At 39.0% G+C, this 18503-nt stretch overlaps 4 protein-coding genes and 1 non-coding gene across 11 annotated transcripts in view; 3 read left to right on the top strand and 2 right to left on the bottom strand.

Annotated features, from left to right (window-relative positions):
* cgrrf1 (cell growth regulator with ring finger domain 1) overlaps positions 1-10949 on the top strand; it is a 35284-nt gene extending 24335 nt beyond the window's left edge. For 2 of the 3 annotated variants that reach the window (XM_088361393.1, XM_088361394.1), the window contains 5 exons: positions 8575-8711; positions 9259-9436; positions 9577-9724; positions 9798-9905; positions 10002-10949. In XM_088361393.1, coding sequence (XP_088217519.1) covers positions 8575-8711; positions 9259-9436; positions 9577-9724; positions 9798-9905; positions 10002-10319 — 889 coding nt within the window. In that variant the 3' untranslated portion in view covers positions 10320-10949. Of the gene's footprint in view, positions 1-7974; positions 8168-8574; positions 8712-9258; positions 9437-9576; positions 9725-9797; positions 9906-10001 lie in introns of those variants that run through there. The other variant, XM_088361392.1, reaches the window with a different exon arrangement.
* ddhd1b (DDHD domain containing 1b) lies at positions 88-7606 on the bottom strand. 2 transcript variants are annotated; one of them, XM_088362421.1, is made up of 13 exons: positions 6586-7606; positions 5773-5949; positions 5578-5706; positions 5372-5519; positions 5194-5303; positions 4644-4750; positions 4242-4498; positions 4023-4098; positions 3782-3931; positions 3551-3615; positions 3021-3199; positions 2272-2517; positions 88-2186 (listed from the first exon to the last, which is right to left on the bottom strand). In XM_088362421.1, exons 1-13 carry the CDS (start codon positions 7310-7312, stop codon positions 2002-2004), a joined length of 2556 nt encoding a protein of 851 aa, XP_088218547.1. In that variant the 5' UTR covers positions 7313-7606; the 3' UTR covers positions 88-2001. The 2 variants fall into 2 exon arrangements, with proteins under 2 accessions (XP_088218547.1, XP_088218546.1); XM_088362420.1 differs by having other exon boundaries at positions 5578-5949.
* Positions 4886-4957, top strand: trnaa-agc (transfer RNA alanine (anticodon AGC)). Its single transcript has one exon. It is a non-coding gene; the product is annotated as a tRNA-Ala (tRNA).
* A 6-nt stretch (positions 10950-10955) lies between the features above and the next one.
* psmc6 (proteasome 26S subunit, ATPase 6) lies at positions 10956-13990 on the bottom strand. The gene is made up of 14 exons (XM_088361391.1): positions 13831-13990; positions 13321-13400; positions 13160-13199; positions 13040-13092; positions 12868-12935; positions 12537-12651; positions 12363-12450; positions 12212-12273; positions 12025-12148; positions 11855-11916; positions 11667-11787; positions 11525-11605; positions 11379-11450; positions 10956-11289 (listed from the first exon to the last, which is right to left on the bottom strand). Exons 1-14 carry the CDS (start codon positions 13913-13915, stop codon positions 11171-11173), a joined length of 1170 nt encoding a protein of 389 aa, XP_088217517.1. The 5' UTR covers positions 13916-13990; the 3' UTR covers positions 10956-11170.
* Positions 13991-14672: 682 nt separating this feature from the next.
* LOC148381820 (uncharacterized) lies at positions 14673-18493 on the top strand. Of its 4 annotated transcripts, none has more exons than XM_088361388.1 (7): positions 14673-14832; positions 15684-16139; positions 16219-16342; positions 16416-16681; positions 16767-16996; positions 17557-17775; positions 17839-18493. In XM_088361388.1, the coding sequence occupies exons 1-7, from the start codon at positions 14810-14812 to the stop codon at positions 18240-18242; spliced, it is 1722 nt and encodes a 573-aa protein (XP_088217514.1). In that variant the 5' UTR covers positions 14673-14809; the 3' UTR covers positions 18243-18493. The 4 variants fall into 4 exon arrangements, with proteins under 4 accessions (XP_088217514.1, XP_088217516.1, XP_088217515.1 ...); XM_088361390.1 differs by lacking the exon at positions 14673-14832 and adding an exon at positions 15382-15503; XM_088361389.1 differs by lacking the exon at positions 14673-14832 and adding an exon at positions 15387-15507.
* Positions 18494-18503: the final 10 nt, after the last annotated feature.

The raw sequence follows: 18503 nt of genomic DNA, 5'->3' as shown, positions 1-18503 counted from the left end.
CATTGTGACTGTAAAACCTCAAATGAAAAATAATTGTACTTCCTGGTTACTCTATCATTGATTTGATGACAAGATTATCTTATTCAGTTTGGCAGTCGTGTGTTTTAATTGGTGTACCGTCCAATAGTCACAGGCTTGTATACAAAATACAAGGAGTTAATATTGTACTATACACATATTGAATTGCTTTGAATGATCCAAAAAAAAAAAAAAAATTGCATTTCCAGTTTCATATTGTTTTTTTTTTCAAAACATCTCAAATCATTTTAAAAAAAAGGACAGACATAAACATGCACAGACACACACATAGAGCAAATCAGTGAAGTTAGAAATTTTGCTAGTATTAAATTTATACACATCTGGTGTAAATGGCACGTTCACCAAAATCAGGATTGTTGAAACCTTGGCATTGTAGTATAAATAACATACATCCAAATACCTGTCCAAAATTGTAATACCGCATTCAACAAAAGACATCTGAACTTATAAAAAACATAATAAATAAAATGAATAAAAAGCCCAAATTTGGCAAACATGATTTAGAAACAGGAAAAATATATTTTCTCATTGAGAGCTATAGCAGAAACTTTATTCTGTAAATGTTAGATCAAAGGATATATTTTTGGCCATAACATAAGAAATTTTATTAGAAATTAATTTTGAAAATACATATAAATCACAACGTTGGTTTTTTTTTTTGCACTGTTAGTACCCTAAAGTACTCTATAGGCTATTCATATTCCTAAACGGTTTTGATGAAAAATTATGTTTTGGAACATTAAAAAAAAAAAAAAAAAAAAAAGGATGTGATCCTGGTTACTTGCATATTATTGAGTTTTTCTATACATTTAGAATATTGCCTAATATGCTATGAATACATTTGGACCTGAAATTTATGTCAGTGTAAAGAAAACCAACCTAAAATTAGCTAAACAAAAGTTATCATTTTAATGTGTTTAAACGTTACTGTTTGCCACATTACTGAATGTTTTACACAATGCTTGATTTTGCAAGGTCATCAACATATTGTAGGCAACTCCTAAATATTTGGCCACGTCACATTTAAGAATATGATGACAAAATTACTCTCATCATGACTGAACGGAAGATGCTATTATTGTGCTCACATGGCAAGGTCAATAAAGGCATATTGGATGATTTTTAATGTATATAAATACGATTTTTTTGACAGTGTAACAACTGGAGAAAAAAATATAAATGTATTTAAATACGGTTGACGGCTGAGTCATTTTACTTTTTGTTTCAATTGACTCCATTCAGCCTCTTTTGACGTACACAAAGACCAAACATAGACACGCACACAGGTCGAACAATAGTGTTGTTGTAAAGGGCAAAGTGGAATCTTTCTAAGTTTATGCTACTAGCGCATAATTTTAGTAGCTAGTTTTGAAAAGTAACTGTCTCTCCATGCTTTTATGTTAGGAAAATGATCACAACAGCAAAGCATTGTACTGCTCAATGGTTAGGAGCAATTATGGGGCGACAGGAGGATTCAAATACACAAAACATTGAACAAGTTCAAGAACAAAACAGCACAAATGGTAAAAGAAGTTGTTTCTGCACAAGATGGTGCACAGGAACTTACTGGATGTGGTTAGAGGACAAGGCTTTGAGCACAGTGTGTGTGTCCGTGCGTGTTTGTGTGCTGATATGAGTATTTGTCAATGTCAATTCAGTTTCAATTCACTTGGTAAATCGTTTCATGCTCTTGTTTAAATAAGCCAAGGTTTAAATAAATTAAAAGATTTCAGTTTTTATGTTCAAAAGTATAAATAAAATGTAAATAAAATAAATATGGATTTACTTAGTAATATTAAGGGTAAAAAAAAATCACATTTTAGAAATAGTACCAGTATATAAAATAGAATAATTTTTTTAGTTGTGAGAAAGGGAGTGCTTTTTTTTCCAATTGTGTGAATGGAAAATGAATTGAGTGACCATGCCTTATGGTGTGCATGGATTTTTTTTTTTTTTTTTTTTTTAGGCGGGATCGGTGTTGTCCTCAGTAGTCTCAGGCGGGTCTTGGGGTCTATACATAAAAGTAAGGAGAAAAAGCGCCACATCATAAGAGCACCAATAGGCTGTATGTGACGTCACCGCTGACCAATAGCGGCTCTCAACCAAGCCCTCTCGCAGCTCAAAATCGATGCGTCTTTCCAGCTCCACTAAAACACAGAAAAACATCACTTATTAATTGTTGTTGCTGTAGATTGGAAACAAATATCAAATTCAAAGAACTTTTGGACTTACAGGTGGTTTGGTCCAAGACCACTGAAGTGGATTGAGACATTGCTTGCTCAATTTCCACACCTTCGTCTTCTACTTGTTTCTCCTTCTCATCACTTTCGGGGAGCTTCTCTCCCGCTGCGTTATCCACCTCTGTGGCTCGACCTTCAAAATCTGAGGGCTCTTCCTCTACACCACCCACCTGGCCACTGGATCGAGAAAAGCGAGAAAACAGGATTCCTCCGATTCCCTTTCCGATACTTGCAGCACCTGAAGGGTGAGAAGACCATACATGGTTTTGCACGTTTGGAGATGATCCTCATTTGCAGTTAAAATACCGTATTTTCCGGACTATAAGGCGCACCTTCAATGACTGGCACATTTTAAAACTTTGTCCTTATATAAGGCGCACCGGACTATAAGGGGCACCATTAATGCATCATGTCAGATTTTTAATCCAAATCAAATCATTCTCCATTTTATCTTTTTTATTTCAACTACAGATGCAACAAATTACTTCATAATCACAAAATAATGATCCATAGTCTTTTTGATTCATGATTCATAGTCTTCAGCGGGCCACTTATGATTGATTTCATGACACAATGCTTCTGGACAGTTTAAATTTAGGAATTTGGTCCATATATAAGGCGCACCCGACTATAAGGCGCACTGTCGGCTTTTGAGAAAATTTTAGGTCTTTAGGTGCGCCTTGTAGTCCGGAAAATACGGTAGTTAATTGTCTTCTGGGAACATTTTAAAAAGTATCTAACCCATGATGCTGGCCTTGCCCAGATTAGTGATGGACTCTCCATAGTGTCGTCGTGCTTGGGGCGGGGAGGTGCAAGGGCTGGGAAGGCTTTCTGAGTCTGATATAGATGTGGTCTCCTTGGCGAGGTTCAGCAGTGTGGGGCGAATGTGATCATATGGCGTGGGGCTGGTGGTGTTGTACCTGCCACATCAAAGTCGCATAAATCAACTTTAATTAATGTACATAAATATGTTGACGTTTTTTCTCCTCTAGCTTAATATGGCTTTTCCAAGAAAACTAACAAAAATATGTCCAACTCTCTTCAAAAGATTTTTTGTTCTGTTAAATACACTCAAGCTGTCTTTGCAATCAATGCCACCGGAGGGCGCTGATTTTTTTTTTTTTTTAGGAAGCACGGGTTGTGAAAAGATTTGATTGCATGTATGACCATCCATCTATTTTCTCCTACTTATCTAGTTTAGGGATGCCTAGTTAATCAAAGTTATGCCATATTAGAGGGAAAATAGCCATTCACTCCAAAGGATGACTTACCAGTGGATTTGAACAGGTGCAATGTTACTGTAGTGCTTTAAAATAAGAGGCTCCAATCTGTATGCCTATAAGAGCAGGGAATGAAAGAATTATTTGGATATTGTTTTCCCATCTTATTTATTAAATGGTATGTATTTAAAATACATTGTAAAACATAATTCAAATCAGAGCGGCTTCCATAGCTGAAATGGATCTATGGATCTATAACTGGACTAGTAATAAAGTACTCACCACTGGGTCAGTGGGATGAAATACGTTGAAAAGGCGTTTGCAGATTGAGGTGGGGAGGATATGGTCCTGCACGACATTGCTACCAGGACGAATGCCTCGTAATGCCAAGAATACAGCCAGTGGGGAGCCCATGCAGAAGAAATTTTCCACCTAAAAGATCAAGAAACAGTAAATTTTAGTATAAAAAAATGTAAAACTAATAAAAACTATTATTTGATTAGTTTCCGATGAATTTTATTACCTTGAATTTTAAAGCTGGAATTGCAACACAAGACAAGGTCTGCAGACCCTGGAATTGATCCTCCAAATCTCTCAACCTGCACAGATTTTTTTTTTTTTTTTTTTGAATACACATATTAATTGTTCAGTTACAAAGAATGTCACAAACTGACAACAGTGCTGTTGTTATTGTGTTGAGTGTTTCTAGTAAAATGCACAGTAAAAAATACATTTCAAATACCTGAGGCGTGTGAGTCTGAGCTGCTCCTGAAGATGGCGCTCTTCATCACTTGGCCAGCGGGCCTTTGTTTCTTCTGGATCTGGCACTTGTGAATGATGAAAACGCACAGGGTCCCAGCCAGTCATGATGTCAAAGGTTATGACACAACCTAACGAGTGTGACACGATGGACACTTTTCCATTTTTTTCAAAATCTGGATTTCTCGAGCAGAAAAGTGAGTAAAGACGGTTCAGCTCCAGTGTCAGGCCACGAGTAATCTGCATATACAAACAAGCACACCCAAAAAAATTATTTTTATTGTCTTCACAACTATTGACAGAACTCATTTCGTATATTAAACCGTAATTCGTTCCCCAGAGACGAATCTGCACAAATTTACAGGTAGTCATAAAAAAGTCTCACCTCGTCTCTGTAAAGCGGACTAGTGTAGTACATGATGTCCATGGCGCTGCTGTTCAACATGTCTCTAAGACCTCTAAGTTTATCTGGAGTGATCGTATCCACCGTGTCTGCAAAAGCGCACCGTGCAATATTATATGTCTCGAAAAGTAACACTGTATTTAAAACATGAGACATCCCATCTGGAAGCAATTCAGTGCGTGAAATACCAGATGGAAACACAAGTATGATTATTTCTAGCATATGGGGATGTAGCTCAGTGGTAGAGCGCATGCTTAGCATGCATGAGGTCCTGGGATCGATCCCCAGTATCTCCATGTTTTGGTAGCCCAATCTAGTCGCTGGTCCTCCCGCACAGTTAAATATGTCAGTGGCTACATTAGCAATTTAGCCTCTTTGCTGCTAACATAAAATGAATGAGCAAGTACATTTGGTCATGTAGTATATACTATATCCTCATCATTAAAGATGAAATAGTGAATGAATATAAATCTTACCTTGACAGAGTATATAGAAATAAATCTAATGCTAACATTAGCTTTTAGCATCATACCTCCATCAAGAGCCAGTTTCGACCGCCATTCGACAGGAAGGAATTCAACATGCTCTGTGGTGCGATTAGGAAAGTGCTTCTCCTCCATCTTTCTGGCAGCATCTCTCATCCTGCCAACAAAGAGTGTTACTGAAAACAATCACCTTGATTGCATATTGTGCTGACTCATTTGTCTTACATGCTAGTGTTTCTAATAATACGACCCTGGTCCATTTTCTGACCGATGCCGTGCACCACAAACACGATGTGAGTGGTTTCAGGTGGAGTGTCCTCAGGTGCTGCCTCCTCTACGTACCCTCTGTGGAGACGTGTCCCGCTGCTGGAAGCTGGGAATAGGACATTTTGTGGTCATCTAAGAACATGGATTACAGTTTATCCATGTACCTTTAGAAAAGCCCAGTTTCTGAGTAACAGTTCGTGCAATCTTGGACGTGGTCGCGTCGCTGTATAGGTACACCAAATCCACACTGTGCCAGTCAACATGGCTGCGGCTCAGCTTCAAACTGTGAATAGCTAGCAGAACATAACACAGTAATGAATATTTAATCACTATACACAATATGCATGTTTTTTTTTTACCATCTTTGCTGTCTACTGTGGTGGTCACTGCCTCCATTTCATAGGTGTCCCTCATTTGTTGACCGCGGAAACGAGCAAGGTGCTCTTGCTCAATCATATCACTCTCATCTTCCTCTAAAGGAAGCCAAGTTCCATCGATGAACCACTGACCTCTCATCACGGGAATGCGATCTTGCTCTGGGGAAAATTAAAATCACAGTCGTGTCATTCGTATTTAGAGAGTGCGTGCAACTTTTACCCATGTTGAGAATTATACTTGGGGGTTACTGTACTTACTAGTCACCAAAGGGGTTAATAGTACGCTTGTGCTATAATGATGTAAATCACAGGTGTCAAACTTAAGGCCTGGGGGCCAGATACGGCCCGCCAGATCATTTCATGTGGCCCGCAAAGACAAATTGTGCATCAAATTCGTGTGTCATTACTAGAATTGCAAATTGTCTTCACTTTTAATATCTTTTTTTTTTTAATATTTGACCAGTTTTTACTCATCTGATTTGAAAATGAGTTATTTGTCAGTTTGTTTTGTAGCTTTTTTCAAATTGTGCATCAAATTTGTGTGTCATTACTAGAATTGTAAATTGTCTTCACTTTTAATATCTTTTTTTTTATATTTGACCAGTTTTTACTCGTCTGATTTGAAAATGATTGTCAGTTCATTTTGTAGCTTTTACTGTATATAATATGAGGTGCTCATACATTAATTTATAATCATAATGGCCCTCCGAAAGAAGCTATGACTACAATGCGGTCCGCGAAAAAAATGAGTTTGACACCCCTGACTTATAGTAAATAAAAGCATTGGCCGCTTACGGTTCCAGTACACAGGGTAGCATTCCTTCTCTCTGATGTCCACCTCATAGAGGCCTCCTCTCACACACACTGCCTCCATGTTAATTCTGTTTTCGCCCAGGTCCCTCGTCTCGTCGGACAGCGAGGGCCGTTGGCGGACCGCCGACTCATTTTGAACACCACACTCATCCACGCTCTCGTCTGGCTGGATCTCGCCGGACGTGGTTGCGTCTTTGCCCTCGGTATCGACGGGCTCACTGTGGCGTTTAACCTTATCAGGGTTCTGCTCACTGAACCTTCCATAGGCGGTCTCAATTTTTAACGAGTCATGTCCAACGAAAGGTTTCCACGTCCGCTTGTCCTCTTTGTAAAACCACCTGACCTCCTCCGGGCCCAGCTCCGTGACGATCTCACCCCTGTGCCGAGAGCTGTTTGAACGTATGCGTTTCTTGGTTGACACATTGCCGTCACTTTCCGTGTAGTTCGGCTCGATGTCCAAATACGATGGGCTCGAGTATTCTTCTTCAGACAGGCCCAGTATTATGCCGTCCTGTGGTAAAAGCGGAATGTGTCCATCCAAGCCAGGTTCTCCTGGGTCACTCTCCCCGTTGCGGGTTTCCACTCCCATCGGGTTCTCCTCGTAGCCGGACACGAAAACATCATTTGCCATGTCCCATTCACTGCTGCTCACTGAGTTATTATCCGAGCTCTGCTGGCGCATAGTCGCTTTGTCCTTCATACTGCTCATGGTTTGGATTCAAATTGTTCAACATAAATACAACACAACGCGCGCCCCTATAATCCCTGCATAAAGGTTTCTTTCTCCGCAGCTTGGAACATCTGTGCGCCTCCCTATGACCACGACGATTCGATCACATTATAGCAACTGATTCCAACACACCGATCTAAATCTTTTAAATAGAATAATAAAATATATCCTGTTTTGTGGCTACTCATTCCTCTGTTTTTTCGTCGCGCATCACAGTTACCTCTGATGGAATAAACGATGCTAGTTTCGAAGGCAAGCTCAGCAGTGGGGTTTCAGAAATTAACATGAGAGGTTCCGGTTAAACCTATCAAAGTAAAGTCGATTTCGACGGATATATTACATACAAATTTAAAAAGCATAAAGACATAAATAATGTCGATCAAACAATTGTATAACTAATTATGTAATTGTTTTAATTTAATTAATTTTCAAGTTATCCACATTTTTTCCTTTGGATTTTAAATTCGTATCAAATTAATGGTTGAATGTGCTCCAGAAAATACATAGTTGGTTCCTGTAGAGTAATTCATAGATATGAAGAAATTGAAAAAAGTTTCAATTTAGTGCCGCGTTTGTGGCAATAGAAAAAACAAAACGCGTTTCTGTACGTTTCTGGGTTTTCACCTCGAGAGCCACCGTAGTTAAACTTCAAGCTGTCATGGCAGTCGTGAGATGTTCCTGTATTACCACTTTCGAGAATTCGTTTCTTTTAGCGTTTAATTTATAGAAAATGGCAGGAGGTTTCTTAATTACATTGTATGAGTACTCGCCACTCTTTTATATTAGTGTGGTTTCTTTGTGTTTTGTTGTTACCGCTGCCATGGTCCTCGGATGGTAAGTCGCTTCGCTATGATATTTTACACTGTAAACAGTAATCGTCGATATGACACAAGTGGTTTACATATTTTTTGTACATGGTATGAAGTTTGAGCATCGAACAAATGCATAATTCAACGTTTTACTTTTTAAGGGTATATTTTCTTTCATCACATATCGTAATATATCGTTGATAAAATTTTTGACATATCAAATAACTCAGATATCATGTATGGTGATATTGTTGTATTCTGAGCCACATGTTTTTACAATATTCAAAGGACTATTATACTATCAGGATGTATATCATTAATCGAATATAAAACTATTCTTTGTGAAAATATCTGATAGTTTACAAAATACTAAAATCAGATTAAACCCAAGATAGCGAGTCACTTAACATTATTTTGCTTCAATTTATACAGGGTTGGTTTTGATGTCCCAGTTATCTTGCGTAGCTCTGATGACACCGAGTCCATCCTACCTACTCCCGAAAAGCAAATGGTTCAAGTGACAAATCCTTTTTCCCTCGAGATGGGTTCTGGATCAGCATCTGTTGCAAGTAAGACATACAGAACCTACAATTACAAATACAGTAGAACCTCCACATTGAGGCACATTCAGTTTGTTTTGATTTGGAGGCAAAAAAAATCCCATATAGTGGGTGACAAATAGCATGTGAAGTTTATTACCGTATTTTCCGCACTATAAGGCGCACCTAAAAACCTCCAATTTTCTCAAAAGCCGACAATGCGCCTTATAATCCAGTGCGCCTTATATATGGACCAATATTGAGCCACTACGGCAGGCGTGTCCAAATATATGGACATATATATGGACAAAGTTTTAAAATGGGCCATTTATTGAAGGTGCGCCTTATAATCCGGTGCGTTTTATACATGGACAAAGTTTTAAAATGGGCCATTCATTGAAAGTGCGCCTTATAATCCGGTGCGCCTTATAGTGCGGAAAATACGGTAAATTTCATTGGCCATTAAATGATCCGTCCAGTCTTGGAAGTTTACTTCATTTAACTGAGCCCTCGTGGTAATGGCAGGTTAGTGTTAATGGTTTTGTCTGACTTGACATTCTAACATGACATTCTACAGATGGTGTGTGGTTGAAGCCGTATTGTTTGGAGCCGTGTATCTTGAGCTGCTTCTGGGGTTGTGAGGTCAGTGCCCTGCAGCGAGCATTGCAGGCCCACCAGGGTGTCTCCAGGTTGAGCAACCCCCAGCATTTCCGGGAGGCGTTATACGGCTTCTATCATCACTGCCAGAGCATCTAGTATCCTTTCTCAAATTCACTGCTGCCCCATGATAAAAGAAATCAAATATTTCCAGATGATTTTGTCTGTGTTTGACAATTTTCTTAGTGAGTGGTTTCTGCTTCTGTGATAGTTTGGCTCTTTGACACAATCCTTCTAGTATCAGCAGTGAAGACAGAGAAGAACACTTCACTTGTATTCCACCAGAACAGGCACTCTCAGATTTTGGCCCATTGCCCAGACAACGCTATCCTCTCGTGGCTGTGTTGACCTTGGCGGAACAAGAAGCTCGAGACACATATAATATTGTGAGTTCTTTGAATATCACGAATAATATACATTTAAGGACCCAATTTATTAGAACAAATCATCTTCTTTCAGGTGGCCAGTGTCACTGTAATTCATGTACCTGATGATAAATACAACCTGTCCGCAAGGATTCTCTTCCAATACCTTCTCACCTCACAGGGGAACATGTATGAATTAAAAGTAGGTTTTCAAACTTTTAAATCTAATGCTTGTTTCAGTCTTTTAAATTTTCAAGATCAATCTGAATTGAAATTATTGTCCAATCCGTCCTTGCAGGCTCTTTTTATGTCAGCTAATAGCGGTGGAGAATCTGGTCATCCTACCGACCCGATTGTCCGTCCCAGTGAGCCTGAGGAGGAAGAAGAGGCTGGAAAAGAGGTAGAGGATGAGGAAGATGATAAAGGCTTGTCAGAGAGACAGGGTAAAGACTGTGTAGTGTGTCAAAATGCAGCTATCAATCGAGTGTTGCTGCCTTGTCGACATGCTTGTGTGTGTGACAGTTGTTTTTCACACTTTTCACACTGTCCCATATGTAGAGCTTTCATTCAGGAATCATTTGCCCTGACTCTTGGTTCTGCTCCATTTGAACACTGAATTACATAATGCAAAGTAAACCCAAAACAAATTAGTGTCACTATATTGGAATTATTTGATATCATTTAGGTATTGCTTTTATATGAACATGCTGATGAAAACATAGTAAATTAAGGCTGTAATATTTATATGATAGAACTTAATAGACGTTTATTGGTATTGAGACTTTCATATTTTGTGCTATTTGTGTAGTGAATACACAGCTGTAAATTAGTTCGCATTCTGCTTCCTCCAGCAGTGTTACGTTCATTTATGTCTGAATTAGTCAGCCCCTTCTGACAATTCAGTAATTGAGCAACCCCGTGATCATGTATGGAAAAAGGGTGACACCTTATAGTTGAATGTATAAACAGTATGATGCATTATTTATTAACCAGTCAAATCTTATTCAACTCCCATTTTTTTATTCCAGGTTGGAGATCTGTTTAATTCGTTATATTGTCAGTAGTGAGTTGACACAAAAATACTATTTATCTTGCGCATTCACAAGTTTGATGCCTGGTTGTGTTGTATTTACTATAGTTGGACAAAAACATTTATTTGCACTGAAAACAATGAAGATGTTAACTTTAAACTGTCAGATAAATGCAAAATTATCCATTAAAATCTATGGGAGAGGAAAAAAAATAAGAGATGTAAACAGAACGGTTTATTGCCATATATGAAGTTTTTGTTTGTTTTATACAAGTGTTGAACACCAGAAGTGACAAATCGTTTTGTGCTGCGGCCACAAGAGCAAAAATCACTTTGGTAGATGACAATATATTTTATGCAAATGCTGTTCCCACAAACATGAATACATTTTTCTTCTGGCCAAACGTATACAACAGCAAATCCGAAAACGGTAATATCTATACAGGCTTGTAGTCCAGCTTGGACTCCAGCTTCTTTGAATCGGCCACTTTTCGCACAGCTTTCATGAAGTCCTCTTGTGTGACGTACTCTCTGTCGGAGCGGATGGCAAACAAACCTGCACATATTAAGTCCACATGGATAAGGTGTTATGTTCATAGAGAGGGCTCTTGTAAACAAACAAGCTAATCATGCTGAATGTCTAACCTGCTTCTGTGCAAACATTTCTTAAATCAGCTCCGTTGAAACCGTCCGACAGCTTCACAATGGCTTCATAGTCTGTACGGAAAGGCAAAGATTGTCTTCTGTCTCATATATAAACACAAACATTGGAAAAGTAATGTTTTGCTAACCTATTTCGCCATGCTTGGTGATGGGACTGGAGTGGATTTTGAGAATGTCCAGACGAGCCTGTTCATTGGGGAGCTCGATGTCTGTAGAGTAGACATGCATTAGTGTACAAAAAAAAAAAAAAAAATTCGAAGGGTATCTTACGGATTTTGCGGTCAAGCCGGCCGGGTCGCAACAGGGCAGGGTCCAGAGTGTCAGGTCTGTTTGTTGCCATGATCATCTTGACTCTGTGTAGTGTATCGAATCCATCCATCTGGTTCAGCAACTGTCAAGTAGCACAGCAACAAACTCATTTAATGAAACATCTCGAGATACTACAGTGCCGTATTTACCTCCATCAAAGTCCTCTGGATCTCTCTGTCGGCAGAGGTTCCCTCAGAGAAACGTCGACCGCCTAGCGGGAACAACATAAACCGGTTCAAATTTGACATTTTAAACGAACCTAAATTCAACTATGACACGGGCCAAAACACTCTTGCAGAAGACAATCAGTGTCTCTCACCAATGGCATCAATCTCATCCATGAAGATGATGCAAGGCTGATGGTCCCTGGCATAGTTGAACATCTCTCTGATGAGCCTGGCGCTCTCACCGATGTATTTGTCAACGATGGAGCTGGACACCACCTGCAGGGTAACATCAGCTGAGAAGCTGAACGAAAGGCAAGGCAACTTAATATGACCACTTACCTTGAGAAAGTTACAGTCCAGCTGACTTGCAACCGCCCTGGCCAGAAGTGTCTTCCCAGTACCTACAGGGGCAAACAATAATCCATCCAAATGAAAACGATGTTGTCCAAAAAAATACAATGACTCATTATAACAAAACATGACTTTTAACCTGGAGGCCCATAGAGCAGGCAGCCTTTTGGGGGGATAATTCCAACTCTCTGGAAAAGCTCGGGATTGGTCAGGGGCAGCTCTATCACCTGCCATAAAATCAAAGCAACATTATTTGTGATGTCGCTTTTGCGACACCTTTTGACGCTTATTAGGAGGCAAGTGTTTTTTTTACCTCTCTCAGCTCACGGATCTGTTCCGACAATCCACCAATTTCAGAGTAGGAGACGCTACCGGGGTCTTCATGGGACATATTGTACACCAGAGGGTCCACCTCTCGTGGCAGATACCTAAAAAAATATTTAAACATGATGAGCTCACCATACCATTTTGTGTAAGGATCCCTCATTTGTCAAACAGCTCTTACCTCTCGGCTACTACATTTGATAATAAATAATATATAACAGTAAATAATAATTGGGATCTCCAATATTTTTCGGCCAATAAGAGCAGATGGATTTGAAATTAGAATCAAATAAGTAAAACATCCAGCCTAGTGAGCCTACCTCATTATAGTCAGCGTAGTCATATCCAAAGCCACTCTGGTGCCTGGCTTCAATTGTGACTTGTCCAACTAGGATAAATAAGAAAATAAACGACATTTTTAAAATTGAGGTGAGGGTGATTAAACCAAATGAGAACACTTATGATCGTGAATCCCCCGACACGAGTACCTACCTGTCGGCGACATCCAACCACATATCGAGGACCATTTGTGGCCTTGACAATGACTGTAATCAAAACACAAACATTAACATGACATGAATGACAGTATGACAAAAATGTAATTTAACTTACATTTCTCTTCTGTCAGCTGTTTGAGGACTTCTCCAATAATCTGCAGACATAGAAGCATTGATGTGGTTATGACTAAAATGTCTTTACCCGATTAAACTATGTCCCACCAATACAAGACATTAATTATTAGCAGGGTAATATTTACAAATAAAACTTCTTACCTGACCAACACTCTGCAGAGCTTTGAGGTCATTCTCTGACTTTTCATACTGTTTAGTTTGTTCTCGAAGCTGTTCTCTCACTGAAAATCAAATAGGATGGAGAACTGCGTTTTAATTTCAAAATAAACAGGTAAAGGACTTTTTTTTTCAACAACTAAAATTAAAAACGCCTCCAAGAACAGCTGGCTAGCCGGTTAGCAGTGGTATAAATGCATGACAAAACACGACACGATTACGGTTATGTGACGATATTTACATTTATGTTCATTTTTTGTAATTCAACCGGTTTTCGTCCAATTCAACATAACTGAGCTTGTTTATTCCACGTTAGCATCTCGATATTATAGTGGACTTCCATTCAAATATACTACGATGCTCACTGCATGACAAAGCACTAGCTAGCCAGCCAGCTAACACATACTGGTTGTATGATACTATAATTTATATAAGCGCAATACACAACGCGTACACTGTCATTAACTTGTCGATACATGTTAAATTGGATCTTACGTTCTTTTAACCGCCCGTCTACTTCCTTGTGTTCCAATAATTTTTTACGGTAATCTTGCAGCGCTTTCTCCCTGTTGTCCGCCATGATGCCGCAATGGATTCTGGGTAGCGGCTGCGTCACTGATTGTTTTTGCGGGTCAGGTCAGCAGTTGACTTTGCAGAGCTCTCTCTGCAGCAAAAAAAATCGGAATAGTTCATGAATGAAACATACTTTTGCAAATCAATATTTGCTTTGTGTATATTATACTGTCACGTTGCTAGGTTGTATTTTACCATATGGTACTAGTTGCTCATCCCTGCACTAGATAAACGTGTGAAAGCCACCCCTGGAGCTCCCTAGGCCACCCCTGGTACCTAAAGTGCCGAGGGCAGTCGCTGAACGACGCCCGGGCAGAGTTCCAGGCGTTCGGATTGATTTACATAATCGCCCGCTGGAGCGCTAACGGGGAAATGTCGCCCTCTGGCGGACATGCCGTTGTAAATGAATGGGAGAAAACGCAATGACAGAAGACGCATACCGAGATAGCTAGTGTTTTGACAACAATGTGTAGTCGTCAGAAAACAGAAGAAAAAGTAAGAATAATAAGTAAACAAGTGTAGTTTTAAAAATTGCTATTTTTTTTCAACACAATCATGGAATTTTATGATTTATATCACACGGATCAATGCATTTTTTTTCAAAAGAGGACTGTTTGTGTTAATTTAACTGCTCAACATTTCAATTACTTTTCTTTCATAAATTCTTTCTCATAGCGACTAATCACAAAATAAAAGCAACAGAAAATATGATGATGATGATGATGATCATCATCATCATCATATTTTTAATATGTCACAAAGAACACACATATAAGCCCTACCCTAACTGCAGGCCTGCTGGGTGAAGAGGGCTGGTCCTAAAGTCTGCCACAGAGCATTTTGTTTCATCGTTACTTCACCGGTGAATCAAACTTTTCGCCTAGAGTTTTCATTTTCTACTATGGCTGGAAATGCTGAGAAAAAGTAAGATTCTTATCTCTTCTTATCACATAATTTATGCATTCTTCACTGGATTATGTCTGTATTCTTAATGTAAGAGTTGGAATTGAAAAAAACTAATTTGTTTTGATGACTTGATTGTCCAAAGGTGGCACAAAATTAAATAATTTGAATGCAGATATGTTTTGAAGTCAATTTAACATGTCGTTTTAAACTTTTTGTGCAAGAGTTAAAAAAGATTGATGTTTACACAAAATGTCATGTTGAATTTACAAAATGATGACGTAATCATGTGGCTCAAAATCATAACGTGGCTCAAAATAAAATAATCTGATTCCAGAAACATTTTTACCTAAATTTAATATATTGTAGTGGACATTAAGGACCGTGCATGCATGCAATTGGAGCGTAGTTTATACATACATTATTTGTTGCGTAATATTGTCTTTGTGACGTGATTCACATGTTAGCCGTCTTTGTGATGAAAGAATGTCCTTAAAATTAAAACGTTTTTATTTTGATCAACCAGCACTTTGTGACGGCACAGAGGAAAACCAAAAGCGTCACAGTCCTCTTGTTTTTATTGAGTGGGAGGGAAAGTTCTAGTAGATCTCAGTGAAACTTGGCAAGGGCGAAGCGGGCTGGTGGTCGGGGACTGATAGAAAGTCGTACCTGGGCACTGAACGACACAAAAGGCAGGTAGGGCGCAGTCTCGATATTGCCCCCTGGTGGTGACGTCGCCTCAGCGCTCACAGGGCGCATGGAAATAAATGCTGACAGTGTCGTTGGCTGCTGGGGGGTTCATTTTGAGGCAAGTAAAGTTTACTTAGAAAAATGTTATGATGAATTTACTCAACTTTGTTACTTTTTTCTAGGATGTCCAATCACAACTATATCTACTGTCTGCGGTGTTGCAAGCCACAGGATAACATTTATGTTCACTTGGCCAACAAGTGCATGAAAAACAGCACACGTCAGGAGATTGATGTCGAGGTGCAGCAAGCCAAGGCGTCAACCAAACAATGGCTGCAGAACGGCCGTTGCTGGGACTATCTGGACCTCGTCGAGAACATCCCCCACAGGCCCTGCCGTATACGTCTTGTGAAGAAGCTCATAGAGCAGGGTTGTTTCATCCTCAACAAGCCACATGAGTCAGACATGGTCCTGGAACCCTCAGATGCCGCCTCGACCTCTACAGCCACTGATGCTCCAAGCACATCCAACTCGGCAGGTGCATGGTGCTGCCCACCAACTATATGTAAAAAGGAACGGAGAAGCTCCTCCTCTGACTCTGACTCCGACAATGATACCAGTGATCCTTCATGGAAAAAGTAAGTCCATTAAAACCAAAAAAGAACATAATAATGCATTCTTGTGTAATTTTGATTTTTTTTCTCCAATGCTCAACAGAGATCCTTCCATCACCACTACATCTGTGAAGACTGAAAAGGAGCGATTTAGCGAGACTGCTGTCCTCCTTGACTTTAAAAAGTACCTGTGTGATACCCTGGGTGTTCCAAATTGGCAACAAGCGGTACATATCTTTCTGAATGATCTTTTATTATACACGCTCGAATATGTAATGTGTCTCTCATCTCCATTTAAAGGTGGACAACGTGTCGCGCTTCCTTCGGTACCTGCAGCCGACCGGGAATGAGCCGACACTGGAGTTCATCAGTAGTCTGCGGCGCGCAGACAGGCCTGCATCAACCATCATTCACGACCTGGAAAATGTGATCAGCTTTGTTCATTACCTGGACACTAGGCGGGATCTCACAACACAGTTCATGACCATCCAAGATGAACTGCAGCAATACAAAGAGTTCCTGCAGAAAATTATAGAGTTATTGACCGGGCCTGAATTGAGAGAAAGGTAAATGTTCCGAGATGTGTTTACGACTACAGTGTGGTATTTCGTCACCATTTATTTTTTACGTGTTTATTTCCAAACACTACAGAATGATGGGAGGCACCGAGCGTGTCAGAGTTCACCATGGACTTTCAAGTGCGGAGAAGTTGCACATAGCGAATGTAAAGTTAAACGCCTTCCTCCATGTGTTCCCGGTGACCAAAGATGGGCAGCCGCCGTGTAAAAAAGCTAGGCTCCAGGCCGGCTTTTCTGGAGGCAGGAAACACTATGACAAGTGGCGAGCTCTTCAATTCGCTAAACGACAGAACCATCTTCAGTGTAAGTACTCTCAATTGCAATTCACTATAAATGCACCATTTACTCAAACTTTTTATTTTATTTTTTTATTTCTTTATTTAATATTTATTTAGTCAATATTTATTTTTATTTATATATTTATTTTTATTTATATATTTATTTTTGAATTTATTTACTGTTTATATTTATATATTTCTATTTACTGTGCACTATTTAATTTAGTTATATATTTTATTTCTTTTATATTTATTTATTTTATATATTTTAAAATTTACTGACTGTTTATTTTTATATATTTATAGTTACTGTGCACCATTTATTTAATTCAGTATATTTATTTATTCATCTAATATTTATTTATTTATTTTATATATTTTTAAATTTATTGACTGTTTTTTATATATTTATATTTACTGTGCACCATTTATTTAATTCTGTTTAATTTAGTTACTATTAAATATTTATTTTTATATATTTATATTTACTGTGCACCATTTATTTAATTCATGATGTTACTCAAACTGCCCAATTTATTTACTGTGGACAATGATTGAAAGTTGCTCTCGTTTCTATCTTTTCAGCTCACTTTGTTCTAAAGAAACCAACCAAGCGGCAAGTGGAGAGGGTGTTGAAAAAGGAGGGCTGGACAGTGAATTGTCCAAAGGCTATGGATATTGTGAAGAACTGGAAACCATCCCCCAGATTGATGCTGGAGACAGACCCAAGAATCAGCACACATGTTACTCACCAGGACTGGAGAGGGCTGGTGATCACAAATTTCTTGGGAGGAACACGGCTGGGTAAGTTCATCCAAGTGTCACTTTTTTGGATGGAACTCACGATTTCATGTCTTTTTTTTACAGGTGTGGCTACAATGGAGCACTTCTACAAAGGTGATATCGTCTGCGACTATCACGGGAAGCTGATCACAGCCGAGGAGGGGGAAACCATGATGAAAGAGCAAAACATCCAGCCCGGCTTGCTGTTCTTTTTTAAGGTTGGTGGGAAGCAGCTATGTATCGATGCGCATACCTCCCTTTGCGAGTGCCACCCTGAAAGGGAAACATTTGGCCGGCGAATTAATCATTCGAGGAAGCAGCCTAATCTCAAAGCCAAGCAACGCACAGTGATTGTGGATGGCCAGAAGAAGCACATCATCCTCTTCAAGGCCCTAAAGGACATTGGTATCGGTGAAGAAATCCTTTTTGATTATAGCGGAAACTTGTTTCAGGGTGAAGGACTGGACATGGAGTGGCAAGAGGATTAGGACAGGATATCTCTGTATCGTGTATTAGTTTGATTTTAATTCTCTTTTCGATATGGATTGAAAACTTAATTTTGAATGAAGCATGTGATACGTGCAAAGTTAGGAGCAATAATAACAATATTAATAATCACAAGTATCATAATAATCATAATATAACCTTGACCTTTAAAGTCCGTCAAAATGGCTAATGTTTTATGCAACACTTTTAAACCCTGTTTGTCTGCATGAATAAATTGAATTATATATTAAAATTGATTTGTT

The sequence above is a fragment of the Syngnathus floridae genome, chromosome 19, assembly GCF_059516105.1.
Source record: "Syngnathus floridae isolate MCC-2025c chromosome 19, RoL_Sflo_1.0, whole genome shotgun sequence".
Taxonomy (NCBI): Eukaryota; Metazoa; Chordata; class Actinopteri; order Syngnathiformes; family Syngnathidae; genus Syngnathus; species Syngnathus floridae.
The sequence above is the reverse complement of the archived record's forward strand: the minus strand, read 5'-3'. Positions and strand labels throughout refer to the sequence as shown.